Consider the following 14,469-nt stretch of genomic DNA (forward strand, 5'->3'; position numbering starts at 1 on the left):
CCTGCAGCTACGACAGCAGAGGAGCCGTAAAGCGTTGCGGTTCTTTTTTGACAGGAGGTCATTGGAAAGTGAGGAGTGAAGTCGGAGCCCAGGAATATTCAGCGCCAGCTCGTTTCTGATGCCGCTGTGAAGAAGATACATTATTTATCAACCCGGTGTTGTGTTTCAACCGCTGCGAAATGCTCCGTTTAATCCTGCGGCTCAGGCCGTCTCCGGGGCTCGCCTGCCCCCGCGTCCTCCCGGCGGCGGCGGCCGGGCCTGCTGCCGCGGCGCTCGGCTCCCGCTCCCGCTCCGTGCATGGAGCCGGGGGTGTCAGGCGGCTCCACTGCGGAGCGGGGTCCCGGGCTGTGCCCCTGGGCTCGGGCCTCGGCCACAGGACGACCTGGCTGCGGTGTCAGAGCAAGCGTTTCTACAGCCTGCCGCCCCATCAGAAGGTAACGTTGCCCGGCTGTCAGGTTGCTATAGCACCGGGACTTCCGGTTCGCTCAGACAGAGGCTGCCAGGTACACCAGAGAGCCGTCACACCTGTACAACTAATGACTTTGAATGACACAGTGTCTCATTTAGCTAACTGAGTCATAGCTCCAGTTTGTGATGCTAGTTTTCAGTGTTTTATGGGTTTAAATGAACCCCATCGTGCACCTGGAATGAATGGGAACAACTATGATGTTGTATTATTTTGTCTCTAAAGTCAGTCCACGTGGTTTAGTTTGATGTTTTCTCATTTAAACACTGCATACATATTATCAGGTACTCATTATGAACTGTTCACACTGGAAGAAAACGCCTTATTGAGTCATTTTCGACCTCACATTTGATTATTAGTCGTTTTCTTTAATAAGAAGATGATAAAAGTTGTTGATATTAGAGCCGAGGAATGAATCATTTATGTTGTTTGTAAGCTTGAGCCACTGTTTTTACTGCGATGAGTGTGTGATCAATTAAACAGCATGTAAATTATGGTTTAGTCTTTTTACAAACACTTAAATATTGATCCAACATTAGTTGTTTAGGATGTATTTATTCAGCAATTTAGCTGCTGTTCAGAAGCATTAAAGCTTGTGTTTGTTTAACTTTCTAACCTGAAACTAAACATGGTTTCAGGATCATGCGATCGTCCATTTATCTATCTAATCTGGAGATGGCTTTGCATCGTTTCCACATTGTTTATTTATTTATTTATTGTGTATATTGTCTGGTTCTCTAAAACGAGTGAGTCCTGTTTGATCCTTTTTGTTTGTTTCTGAAATAATCTGGATTTACTTGGGAGTCCTATTCTTATCTTCTGTCTGCCTCACAACTGGTAGCTCCTGCTTATCTCTGCTATCAGATGTCACCTGACCGTAGTAGCAGCCATTAAGTCCACAGATATGAGGGTTTGTGCGGTCATTTATTGAACTCTGGAACGAGGAGATGATGATGTTGCAGCTGAGCTCACGACGTCTGATGTTTGCCGCGAGGATCCTGTAAACGGACCTGGTTGAACGTGTTTCCAACTCTCCCCCAGGTGGAGCTTCCCGCGCTCTCGCCCACCATGCAGACGGGAACGATCGCCCGCTGGGAGAAGAAGGAGGGCGACAAAATCGGCGAGGGTGACCTTATAGCTGAGGTTAGGAGCTGCGTGCGTGTGTGGGGGGAGGATGATTGTTTTCCCTTTTTTTTTTTTTCTTAAATAAAACCTGTTGTTTCTGCAGGTCGAGACAGATAAGGCCACTGTAGGTTTCGAGATGCTGGAGGAGTGCTATCTGGCAAAGATCCTCGTTCCCGAAGGCACCAGAGATGTCGCCGTTGGATCCGTAATCTGCATCACAGTTGACAGGTCGGCAGGTTTTCCCAAACCGCGGACCATAACGAACAATCAGAATGAGTATCTGGCGAAATAATCTTTTTTTTTTTTAATAATTTTTACCTGCAGCCCAGATCTCATCAAAGCTTTTAAGGACGTAACGTTGGACTCGGTGAAAGCCGCCGGCGCTACTCCTTCATCTGCTACCTCTGCTGCTGCTCCTCCTCCTCCAGCTGCTGCAGCTCCACCTCCCGCAGCCCCAGGCAGCTTCTACCCCCCGCACATGAAGGTGGGCATGCTCTCACATCAAACATTGGTAGTAATAATGGAGCTGCAGAGTGATGAAGGCTGTGTTTGTAGTTCCTGTAGTCGCAGGTGGAGTTCCTCTATGAGGGTAGAGGCTGTGTCTTACCGGCAGAACTGGCTCATTTTGTGCCATGACCCGTTTTTGTTTTTTTGTTTTTTTTTCTTATGTCAGTAAGACGAACAGGAAAAGCGACAAACCGCCTGAGGTTTAAAGAGTGTTTTCCCGGTGTTTGTTTTCGGTCTGTTGTTGCTGTGAACAAGATGAAATCTCCTCCTGATTCAAACCTGCGCACATTCCTCGTCTTCCTTCCAGATTCCGCTCCCTGCGCTCTCCCCCACCATGACGATGGGAACAGTGCAGCGCTGGGAGAAGAAAGTCGGCGAGAAGCTGAGTGAAGGAGACCTGCTGGCTGAGATCGAGACCGACAAGGCGACTATCGGTAAATCCCCGCCGGCTTGGAGCATTGGCGAGAAGTTTAGTCCGACCCAGACGGAGTTATCCACTAATTTCACCTCTGCTAGTGTTTGATTTGATGTTAAACGCCCGTTTGATTTATTTGTTGTCCGTCCATGTCCCCTTCGCCTGTTTTCTCGCAGGCTTCGAGGTGCAGGAGGAAGGCTACCTGGCTAAAATCCTGGTGGCAGAGGGAACTCGGGACGTTCCCCTGGGAACGCCGCTCTGCATCATCGTGGAGAGGGAGAGCGACATCGCCACCTTCAAGGATTACGTGGAGACCGGGGTGGCAGAGGTGTCGGCGCCGCCTCCGCCTCCCGCTCCCGCAGCGGTGAGACGAGCCTCTTCTCAGGATGCGTTCACGTGCGCGCCGAAGCCCGGAAATCTTTCCAGCCGTTACGCAGAGCTGACGTTCTCGGGAACACAAATAACCACGTCTGACATTATGATTCGGATTTTACTCAGCTGGCTTCCAGGTGGAGCGTGTGGCTGTTGGGTTGAACTACAGCTGAATAGATTTACATCATGAGTGTAAACTGATGATGTTTTTATTGCTTTCTATTATTTTTTTTATTCCACGACTTTATGTCAACATTCTAAGTTTAGCCATAAAAATGTAGCAGTCAAAAGATTGCCTATCGTTGCAGCTAATTAGCGCCTCAATTCTACCTTTTGCCGCATGTTCAGATTCCTTTTCTCCTCCGGTGTTAAAAGTGCATCTCATTCATCCAGCAGAGTATTTTATTTATTATTGCAGGAAAACTGCCTTTTTTACGAACATAACGGGAGTGTTTCATCCAAATTAGTCCCAGAAATTTGAAGCTCTGTTTTTTTCAGTTTTAAGCTTTAAGATTCGGACTCAACTTTTGTGTTTTATCGTGAAGGCCGCGGTTCCCAGTGCCGCTCCAGCTGCCGCCGCCGCTCCAGCGGCACCGAGGAAAGGCCGCGTCTTCGCCAGCCCACTCGCCAAGAAGCTTGCTGCTGAGAAGGGAATCGACCTGGCCCAAGTCAGCGGTAGGTGACTAGAGGGAATGCGCCACACCTGGATTATTATTAGCGTTTCGCAGCTTGGATTAAAGGGTGGAGAACGGAGAAGAAACAGGATAATATCTTCTCTCTCCTTCAGGTTCTGGTCCTGATGGACGCGTCACCAGAAAAGACATTGAGAGCTTCGTCCCTCCAAAGGCTGCACCTGTAAGTGAAGCCCCTCCCCCCTCCTGATGTGTCGTAATAATGAACATTCAGTCCAGTTTTGTCAATTTTATGTTCTATTTTTCTCCCATTGAGTTATTTTTGAATACTGCATGTGGTGACATCTTATCCTGCAGGTTTCCTTTTATTCTAATGAAATCTCGTCTCTTCCGTTGTCAGGCTGCAGCAGCTGCTCCCGCTCCAGCTGCTGCCCGGGCTGCTGCTCCTCCCGCTGCAGCAGCTGCTCCGGCTGGCACCTTCACAGACATCCCCATCAGCAGCATCCGCCGGGTGAGAGCTCTCATGCACACACACACACACACACACACCTGATTTCTTGCGGTCAGAGGGGATTTTCCTCTCTGCCAGCACCGACAGGCTCCTTTTGTCCAGAATGCGATGCTGGGTGCGTTCACAGCTTTGAAGTCAACATCCCAAGGCAGGGTTTTTGTCACGGTTAAGCGCCGTTATATTCCGCCCCGCAGCCGGCTCATCCGTTCATCGGAACGGGCCGGCTCGGCGCGCCTCGTTCCTGTCTGCGATGAATTACGGCTTGGCGTTCGTCTGTCCTGCAGGTCATTGCGCAGCGGCTGATGCAGTCCAAACAAACCATCCCCCACTATTACCTGTCTGTAGACGTCAACATGGACCAAGTGCTCGAGCTCCGGAAAGAGCTCAACGAGGTCAGGCCTGCTCGGTGTTCGCGTGTCGTCTCTGTGACCAACAAGCCGCTGAATAACCTTCACCACCTTCCTTCGCAGGAGGTCAAATCCCAGAACATCAAACTCAGTGTTAATGATTTCATCATCAAAGCCAGCGCCCTGGCCTGCCTCAAAGTGCCCGAGTGCAACTCCTCCTGGATGGACACAGTCATCCGTCAGTGAGTAAAAACAACAACACACGAGCAGATGTATCTAAACACACGTGTGTAAGAAATTATTAATAATAATCACTTTAACTCCTGCTCTACATCTTCCTGTGATCTGCCTAGAAGTTCTTATCCCAGATAATGTGATAGTTTTATGTTTTTTAAACTTGCAAACAAAAACGACACACAAGGCTGCAGAATTAACTCTGACGGGTCAGCGGCGTAAAGCTCAGCTGTAAGATGGCTGAACGTAACCTCCCGTAGTGTCGCCCCGACGCAAGCGTGCACATGTGGACAATACAGAGAGGAGAGCACAAACTCTGAGACAAAAGTGAAAGACAAATCGAATGTCATTCAGTGTCGTGATATGTAGTAGTAATTGCTTATAAAAATACACCCCATAAAAAAGGACATTGTTGAGGGAAACTTCTGCACTCAGCTTTTGACGTGAATGTGGGAAACAAGAGTAAAAAAAAAAAAGTTTCTTGCTTGGAGACCTAAACCCTCGTTACCTAGGAAGTTAGAAATGTGTTGCATGTTGTAGCTTGTTGAAATCGCTCAGAACACCCTTTCTTTTCAGCGTTTCGGCTTTTTTCCTGAGGTGTTACAGCTTCTTTATGGACCATATCTTTAACCTAATCCTCAGTTTTCTTATTTATTGCTTCCTCTATAGATGCATTTTTCTCTTTGGGACAAATTTGCCTTCGAACTTGAGTATTTTTTTATCACAGTCATGTTTGACTGGAGTAACTAAAGATTGTTTTGGTAATCAGGAGGTTTTCTAGCTGATCTTACCTTTAAGTAAAGGCAGCATTCTTTCACGGCTCGGTCAGTTATTTAAAGAAAAGGAAAAGGGTAAGAGCAAGGGGAAAGCAGCTTCACAGCACTACCAGCAGGGGGCACTAAAGGCCCATTTTTAAAACACTCTATGTGAAAACAGAGTCACATTGCAAACATCCTTTTTGACATTATAAAACGTTTGCAGGAATCACGTGGTGGACATGAGCATCGCGGTGAGCACAGCCAACGGCCTCATCACGCCCATCGTGTTTAACGCCCACGTCAAGGGCCTGGCCGCCATCAGCGCCGACGTGTCGGCCCTCGCCGCCAAAGCAAGAGACAGCAAATTGCAGCCGCACGAGTTCCAGGTACGCCGCGTCACCCACCCGTTTCAGGTGGAGCGCACATTTCAAACAATCATGACAAAGAAACAAATTTAACGTGTCATTGGCCTGTTTTCCACCAGGGAGGAACATTCACCATCTCTAACTTGGGGATGTTTGGAATCAAGAACTTCTCAGCGATCATCAACCCCCCTCAGGCCTGCATCCTCGCCGTCGGAGGCTCTGAGAAGCGGCTGATGCCCGCTGACAACGAAAAAGGGTCAGTGTCATGGCCGGCGGCGCTCTAAAAAGCTTTGCGCTCCGCAGGTTAAAACTCGTAGCTGACGCCGCGTCCGTTTGGGGTTTCACAGGTTTGACGTAGCCAGCATGATGTCGGTGACGCTGAGCTGCGACCACCGGGTCGTGGACGGGGCGGTTGGCGCGCAGTGGCTCGCTGAGTTCCGCAAGTTCCTCGAGAAACCCGTCACCATGCTGTTGTGACGAGACCGCCGCCGAACGCCGCCAGCGGCACACCGAGAGGCCGAAGAGACCTCCCGCCAACAGGGTCACTCCCAGATAACCTCGAAGGGGAAGAGGCAGAACTCACTCCGCTTTTACCCGTCTGTCTGTCTGTCCTTTCTGCCTGTCTTCGTCTCCTCGTGTCCCTCCGTTCTATTTATTCTGGCCCCATCTGATGAGAAACTCGAGTTTAGTTTAATTTATCTTTAGGGAAGGAAAAGTCCGGCTGTACGTCACTGAAACCTTCAAAATGTTTCATAAAAAGAAAGTGTTACGCGTCCCATCTGCGGACTTTTATCTGTGATTTGGTGTGAATATGATGCAGGAACAAGAAGTGCCACAGTTTTAAGTAAAGAGTTTTTGTCCTCTTGGAGGCAAGAAAAGAGAGGCTACACACACACACACACACTCTCGCCGAGTTTTCTGTGGGTTAATGCTGCAGTGTGTATATTATTCACTGTGGATGAACACAGTGCTGTATATTTATGTAAATGATGGTGAGCTGTTTCGTTCAAGTAACCAATCTCCATGGAGATCTCACTGTATAATTTCCAACCTGTATCGTCCTGAAGGATGACAGATTCTCACAACAAATACTGAACAGTTTTGCCGTTTCCCTCTTCAGTCTGTTTGTATTTTCTCTCTGTCTCTCTCAGCTGAAACGCACAAACCTGGTGCTGGATGTTCTTTAAAATAAATTGGGAGGTTTAAACCTTGCCGTCGGTAGACTTTATCGTAAGAGTCCGGTTATGAGAGGAAACCGTACGCAACAGCATGATCCCAACGTGTAGAACTTGGGAGAAACTGTCGAGATCTCAGCCTTCAGCCTCCCGTTGTCTCTTTTCTAAACTTGTTGGTCAGCTGTTACTATGAGTTCATGCTGACCCACTCAAAATAAAAATAAAAACAATCTATGGCACCTGAAACTTTGTTTTTCCTGCATCAGCTGATTCTGGTTACACTTGGTTCTTTCCTGCCTTTTTAGGGTACACCACACGTTGGACGCATTATCTCCTGCCTCCTGATATTGGGTCCATGCAAACAGGACATCATTGACACCGTCATCAATTTAGGGAAATGAAAATTTATAGGAAACATGTAGAACGCTCCTACGTAGCTCAGGGGCGAGTTCGAAGCTTCTCGTCTTGTTTACGAGTGACGGTGTGATGGGGTCAACAGGCCGCGGTAAAGAGGCTGAAAAAGGAGCCGAGCTGAAGCGACGCCTCGGGTATATTAGCCCGTCTACGTTCCAGACCTCACCCAGGGTCAGGAGATGTGGATCACAACCGAACGAGTGAGATCCTGGACGCTGTTCCTCCGCACCGAACCTCAGCAGGAGGTGTTTCAGAGGACCACACGTCCCCCAGGAGCCGGAGAGTGTCACTGGTGAAAAGGCCGTCTGACCAGCGGTCTAAAGGTCTGGAAAAACCTGCCTTTTTGGGGACCCCTAGTATGGAGTCCATGCCAGCGGTGTCCAGTCCTGGTCCTGGAGGACCACTGCAGAACTTGAAGAGCAGGACTGCCCCCCACCTCCCTGGCTGGTCTGTGATTAAAAACAGAAAGGGTCCGAGAACAGCCGATGACCCGGACCAAAGCGAGCGATGATCTGTGGAGGCCAGAGTGACTGGCAGCATCCCTCTGAGATCACCATGGTAACGAGGTGATGGAAGACAGGAGAGGAGTCCAAACAAACTGAGAGACGCAGACGTGAAAACAGCTGCTGTCAGGGACTGGGACTCGGACAAAAAAAAAAAAAAAAAAAGGTCAAGTCTGACATCTTGAAAAGAGCGCGAACCTGGAGAATCTTAATTTGCAGCTCGAGCCCGGAGCTCTTTTTGCTTCAGTGTTTAAAAAAAACTGAGCCCCGCTGCTCGTTTTACCAATTAAAAAACATAAAAATAAAACAGCTCTAATTGCTTGCAAATCATCACCGACTGCGTGCGTTTGAAGCGATTAACTCCTGCCACGTGAAGCTCATTAAATCTTGACTGGCGTTAAGTTTTACCCCCTGGTGGCGGAAACGTGAGGCGCTCTCTGAAACCCGGGGGATCGGGACGAGCCCAGCAGAGCTCGGCAGGAGGATCGAGTCACAGAAAGGATTCTCGTGTAAATCCGTCAAACGGCGGCTCGTTTGTCGCCCACAGGTCGGGCTCCTTCTCGCCGGAGGTGACAGAAACAAACACGCCTTTGAATATTTCCTCACCTCCGCTGACAGCCTCTGATCTCTCTCCCTCTCTCTTCCCTGACTCGGATCCACGAATCAGCGCTGATCCGAGTCTCTTCCGGGGCGACCTGGGATCCAAGTGACAGAGCAGCTCCTGGCGAAACCGATCATTGACTCGTTTTTTTAAGAGCTGTCGTCTCTCCCCTCTGCCGTCAAGTTGTCTTGACCATGACGCTCAGAGGACGTGTTTCGAGTCGGTCTCAGCTCGATATCTGCAAAACTGACCGAGGCGCAGTGGTTTACTTGTTGACCAATGTCATCTTCAAAGGCAGGGACGAGCAGTCAGGGGAGGCATCATGACAAGAAAAAAAAATAATAACATAAAATGAATATTAATATTTGTCCACTGATCTTTATGCATGACTAATTTTCGAACATTTTTATAGTCAAAATTGCTGAAATCGCATGTTTCCTGTTCAAATACGAGGGTGAAACCTCTGAATGCACAATCCATCACAAACTGGGTTGATGCAATTGTCCCGTGCCTGTTGCCGTATCGCTGCATGTCGCCAATATAATGGTTTATATTCCTGATTTTCCACAGTCTGGCTAATGTCTTTAACCATTTCTGTTTAATGTTTGTTAGTTTTGCTGAGGGGACATAAAACCGCGGTGAAAAGGCACAGGGTGAGGCAGGCAGTACTCTGCTGCACCGAAGGGGGCGCACGGGAGCTTGTTGCTGCAGAGGCGAGTGAGAGTCACGTGCACTGCCGCGAGCCGTTCATTTTGTTTTGCTCCATCGGACTGCCAAAACGGTAATTGTAACATTTTTTCCTTATCTTTAAGTACCTTTAGTACGTACCTTACGTGTTAGAGAGAGAAGAACGCTGATGAGATATGAAATAGCCAGCTGCCAATTAAATAAGCTACCCTTTTTTTATATATATATTTGTAAATCTGACTCTAAAGGAGTCAGTGCCTCACCAACCATGAACCTCACCGCACGTCACTGTTCAACAGGGTAGTCTGCTGTAGATGACTTTTCCTGCACATTTCGTTCAAGCCTGCCCCCTTGGTTCGTGAGATATTTTGCTAACAGACAAACAGGGGGTGGACTCCAACAGCTCCTGCCAAAGTTGGATCTCCCGCAGGGAGTTCGCGTTGGGAACGACGCTCGGCTACTTCCGCACCAAACCTCAGCTCAGGGTCTCTAAAGGGAAGCGAGCTACAGCCACGTTGGCTGTGGCGGCCATCTTGAGTTTGGGGTGGCTTCCAAAGGTTGATCGGCTGTAGACGTACGTCCAGGGATTGTTTCATTAAAGTTTTAAAAAAAGGAAACGCATCAAATACTGACTTCAGAGCAGTTTTACTGATGTGGGAGTTACGAGTCGTTTTAAAGAAGCAGAAGCCTTTTTAGGTGTTCAAACAAGCAGAGGCATTACTGTCATGACTGGAGAATGATTCTCAATAAATGGAGGGGGGGTTAGTGTTTTTATAAGTAAATTTGTCTTGTTCGAACCCCTGAATGGGATGATCGTAGAGCAGGCCACCATCCTGCATGTTTTAGTTGTTTCTCTGCTTTGACACATCTGGTTTGAACGACCCGAGTGATTAACAGGCTTCTGCAGAGCCTGAAGACCTGCTGAAGAGCAGAGAAACATCTAAAATCTGCAGGACGGTGGCCCTCCAGGACCAGGATTGGACACCACTGTAGAGTCACAGGTAAAGGCTTTGTGATCACAGATCGGGTCGTTTTCAGAGGCAGAATAATTCATGACGAAGAGTCTAAAAGTTCCCTTAAAAAAACAAAAAACATTTTCACCTCTTTTTTTTTTAAGTTTTGGCACAAACTCCTCAGCTTGTGTCACATCAGGCATGAGGGAAGCTGTAAAAAAAGAGTCCAGCTGAAATCAATCCAATCAGCGAACTGATTGCTGTTTAAAAAAAAAAAAGTGTTGAAATCTTCATCTCTTAGGTTAGGGAGCCCTTTGGATCAGAATGACCTCAACAACGCCACGGCGAGGAGGGACCCGGCCCGGCCCGGCTCGGCTCGGCTCGGCCCGGCCCGGGACCGTTTCCATCTGAGGCCTTAACCTCGACATCAGCAGCAGGTGGAGGTGAGTACATGTGCGCCCACAGTCAGGTGAGGGCAACAGTGTAACCTTTGGACCAAAAATGTGGAAAATCTGGGAAACCGTATTCCATCCAACCTGTGTGTGGCTCATCCAAGGGCGGAGGAGGTCTTAACTCCAGACTCTTTGGTCAAATCTCAAAAAGCTGGATGGATTATAAAAAAAAGAAAGAGATCGACACTGGAAACATCGACTCTTCATTAAACAGCTTTTGGTCGTGAGTGAACATGCAACCAGCTCCCATTTATTCCTGAACCCACAGGTCTCTTCTGATCTGCAAGTCTGGTTTCGGACACGTCCCATTAGTGATGGGGAGGCCGTCCTGCAGCTCCGTTAAAACCAAACTCCAGTCTTTCCCGAGCAGAGAGGGAGGGAGAGAAGGAGGGTCTCTGCCGCGTCACTGGAGGCCGGAGCTTCTGGCCACCCGTCCAGGAGCTTCTGCCCCCCTCTGTCAGAGATGGACCCTTCTCGCGGAGGATGGATGGTCTGGACTCTGTGTGCGAGTCTGGCCACTCAGAACGGTGAGTCCACCGCTCCGACGAGACAAAAGACGGTTCGGACACCGAGACGGCATCGGGAGCTCGGCCAGGTTTGGCGCAGACTCGTAGAGCCGCTCGAGACCTCACGCTTTCCAGTTTTATCAGCTGAACCGACGAGCGGCGAGGAGGTTCATCCGGCACTCATAGATGCATTTTAAAGAGCAACATTTTAACTTCAAACCTTTTTCCGCTCTGACGTCCTACATCTGCTGCCATTAGAGAGGCTGCTGAAAGTGGGCTGTTGTTCCTCCCGCTCTGTGATCGGTTTGGCTCACTCTCAAAAGCTGTCAGGTTTAATTAAAAACCCATGTGCACACTGACACACACACACAATCAGAAGGCCTGGGGGTGTCAGAGGACGAGGAGGTTCATTATTGCAGTAATGAGGTGGGGGGGATTCAGTCCTCACATCAACAGAGAAACTCCAGGGTTCAAAGCACAATGTTGACAAGAAAAACAGGAACTTTAATAAATAATCTCGAACAGGGGTCCCCAAATGGTGCAATGCTCCAGATCCTGACCCAAACGAAGTCTTATCTGGACTCAGATCGGTTGTTAGTTCTCGTGGCTCCGCTCTTCCAACATTTATGGCGGTCGTCGCTGAGAGGCCCGCCTGATGAGACGAGACGATCTAAAATATGTCCTGCAGCTTCTGCCCCGAAAAGCCTTCCTCCTTTGAATCTGTTGGGTGTTTGTGCTTCCAGCGGCCCTCAGGGTGAGCATGAGGGAGTCCAGTGTGGAGGTGGTCCGCGGGGACTCGGTCCTCCTGCCCTGCTCCTTCTCCACCTCCTCCTCCCGCCTCTCCAGGCTCAACATCATCTGGACGCTGGCCCGCTTCTCCAGCCCCGGGTCCCCCATTCAGGTCAGAAACCCCGTTTTTTTTTTTTTCCCAGGGCGCGCCTTTCCGCGAACGCAGCGCCTGAACGTCTGACTTGCCTGCAGGTGATCGTGTACGACCACAGGCAGGTGATCGAGGACCCCTCCTTCGTCGGCAGGGTGGGCTTCACAGGTACCGCCGCCGCCGGTTCTCAATCCCTCGTGTGACCCCCCGAGGCCAGACTGAGCCGCAGCCCGTTTCCTCCCCGCAGGTCTTCCTCTGAGCGCAGACATCCTGCTGAACGACAGCCGGGTGTCGGACGCCGGCGTTTACCGCTGCGTGGTCAACAACCTGCCCGAGGCCGCCGACCCCGGCATCGGGGAGCTGCAGCTCAGCGTTCTGGGTAGACGGGCGCGGCGCCCTTTTTTTTTTTCCTTTTCTCAAAGCGAACCTCTCAGCGTTAGTTTGTCCTGACATTAAACGTGACAAAGTCCCGGGTGTCTCCCCCTTCCCTCCCCCCGCAGAGCCGCCCTCGCTGCCTGACTGCAGATGGGACGGAGACGTGGACGTCGGCGGCAGCGTCCGGCTGTCCTGCTCGGTGGAGGAGGGCGTCCCGACTCCGGACATCCGCTGGGAGAAGGTGAACCCCGAGGAAATTTCCCTGCCCGTCAACATGGAGGGTCAGTGTCTCTCTCACACACACACACAGTTACACAGCAGGTGTGTGTTTTACTTGAAGCCAACACTAAAAAAAGGAAACCGAAGCATGGAGCTGACAGATGCTGTGTTTTCTAATCAAGGATGAGCTTTTAGAAAACTGCTGTTTGAATATTTACGTCTATATTTAGTTTAGAAAAAAAAAACAACACCTGAAGATCTCCATTTTATTTTTACCTCTCAGCAGCTGGTTTGGTTTCTTTTAATTCAGGGCCAGTTTGCATCATATTTCCTGGAAAGCTGTTTATAAGGGTTTCAGTGCTGAGCTTCTGGGAATTTAGAGGCCGAAGTCGACAGCCTCTCCCATCAGGTCGTTGATCTGAATCTGAGTCTTGTGTCTCTCAGGTGACTCGACGGGTTCGGTCCAAATCGTCAACGTGTCGTCTCAGACGTCCGGGCTGTACCGCTGCTCCGCCACCAACGTCCTGGGAACAGAGAACTGCTACGTCAGCTTGGCCGTTTACACCGGTGAGTGCTTCTTTACCCACCCGTCACGAGCCTCAACCCAACGGTTCCTTGTGCAGAAATGTCATTATTTAATACTCTGCAGGCCACGTGGAAGTAGTTTCCGGGCTGTCTAAGGCCCACAGGCCACCAGTTGCTGATCACCGGTCCATTCAAACTTATACTAATAGTTTTGTTTTTTAAATTTAAAACGACGGTTCTGTGCGTCTCCGCAGCCCCGGCCGGCTCCTCGGGCCTCCTGCAGGGCGTGCTGCTCACCCTGACCATGAGCCTGCTGCTGCTGGCGCTCCTGGCGCTGGTCCTGTGGCTGCGTCGCATCGGGCAGGACGGCAGGTGGAGGGACAGGAAGGCGGAGGAAGAGGAGTGCTACAACGAGATCCGGTACACCCCGACCCTGATGAAGCGCTCCTTCGTCTGAGGGCCGCTGAGGGACTAATAAATACAAAAACTCTGAGAACTGCGAGGTGCTGCTGGAGCAGCTGAACTCCAGCAGGAGGGTTCAACTAAACGCAAACAGACCGACCGACCACAGACGGTTTAAATTCTAAATACTGACGTCCTGTTTTCCCCCCAAACTCACTAGTTAACTATCCTCTCATCTTAAGCTAACCGAGCTAGTTTCTCCTCTCCCAAATAAACTTTTATAGGTGAAGAAAACACATTATTAGTCTCTCATTTTGACAAAACAAGTTCTGAGAAACCTCTCGTAATGAAAAACTCTGGTTATAAAATTTACTAAGTTATTTCTCGTTTTAAAATGGACTTTTTCCCTCAGTAAGTCACGTCTCTTATCTCGAGCTACAATGAGAAACAAATCCTCATGAGCCATTCTGCTGAGGTACTGTATTTTCCAGACTATAAGGCGCACTTAAGCCTTCAGTTTTCTCAAAAAAACCACAGAGCGCCTTCTATATGTAAGAAGTTGTGATGTTTTAGTACGACTTCAGTTAAACTACAAAGCCGCACTGCTGCAGCATTAAGGCGCAGTTAGTCATGCAGGGCTCCACGTACGGCGCTCTGACCTGAGCAAGCGGTGGAGACGTTTATACTTGGCGCTTACATCAGTTCAGTATCCGTCCGTGAGTTTTGAACAGTTTGATTACCTTTGTGATCATAGAAATGCTGATACAGGCGAACCAGCTCCGCTAGAGCACTGAAATCCTCCATTTTGATCAGAGCGTGAAGTTACAAAAACTGGGAGGTGCAAGCACCTTTATATATGACAAAAGTTCCAAAATGGACCATTCATTGACAGCGCCTCTTATAATCCAGTGCGCCCTGTAGTGCGGAAAATACGGTATTTTGTTTTGAAAGTTTGTCCTCTTTTGGTTTCAGTTGTTCTAAATGGAAAATATTCAGTTTTTCTTTTCTTTTTCTGTTTTGAAATGCTTGATACTTTACTGAACAA

At 49.2% G+C, this 14,469-nt stretch overlaps 2 protein-coding genes across 3 annotated transcripts; both read left to right on the forward strand.

Annotated features, from left to right (window-relative positions):
- The first annotated feature begins 18 nt into the window (after positions 1 to 18).
- On the forward strand, positions 19 to 7,153 carry dlat (dihydrolipoamide S-acetyltransferase (E2 component of pyruvate dehydrogenase complex)). Its single transcript, XM_017418044.3, has 14 exons — positions 19 to 434; positions 1,508 to 1,609; positions 1,695 to 1,819; positions 1,916 to 2,075; positions 2,406 to 2,532; positions 2,690 to 2,877; positions 3,431 to 3,560; positions 3,673 to 3,740; positions 3,918 to 4,028; positions 4,313 to 4,420; positions 4,499 to 4,617; positions 5,591 to 5,753; positions 5,852 to 5,988; positions 6,080 to 7,153. The coding sequence occupies exons 1-14, from the start codon at positions 180 to 182 to the stop codon at positions 6,207 to 6,209; spliced, it is 1,923 nt and encodes a 640-aa protein (XP_017273533.1). The 5' UTR covers positions 19 to 179; the 3' UTR covers positions 6,210 to 7,153.
- A 1,958-nt stretch (positions 7,154 to 9,111) lies between these two features.
- zgc:165604 (uncharacterized protein LOC792578 homolog) lies at positions 9,112 to 14,226 on the forward strand. 2 transcript variants are annotated; one of them, XM_017418045.3, is made up of 9 exons: positions 9,149 to 9,206; positions 10,367 to 10,508; positions 10,786 to 11,044; positions 11,767 to 11,924; positions 12,005 to 12,071; positions 12,151 to 12,282; positions 12,404 to 12,559; positions 12,942 to 13,064; positions 13,277 to 14,226. In XM_017418045.3, the coding sequence occupies exons 3-9, from the start codon at positions 10,981 to 10,983 to the stop codon at positions 13,477 to 13,479; spliced, it is 903 nt and encodes a 300-aa protein (XP_017273534.1). In that variant the 5' UTR covers positions 9,149 to 9,206; positions 10,367 to 10,508; positions 10,786 to 10,980; the 3' UTR covers positions 13,480 to 14,226. The 2 variants fall into 2 exon arrangements, with proteins under 2 accessions (XP_037835121.1, XP_017273534.1); XM_037979193.1 differs by having other exon boundaries at positions 9,112 to 10,508.
- The last annotated feature ends 243 nt before the right edge of the window (positions 14,227 to 14,469 follow it).

The sequence above is a fragment of the Kryptolebias marmoratus genome, linkage group LG13, assembly GCF_001649575.2.
Source record: "Kryptolebias marmoratus isolate JLee-2015 linkage group LG13, ASM164957v2, whole genome shotgun sequence".
Taxonomy (NCBI): Eukaryota; Metazoa; Chordata; class Actinopteri; order Cyprinodontiformes; family Rivulidae; genus Kryptolebias; species Kryptolebias marmoratus.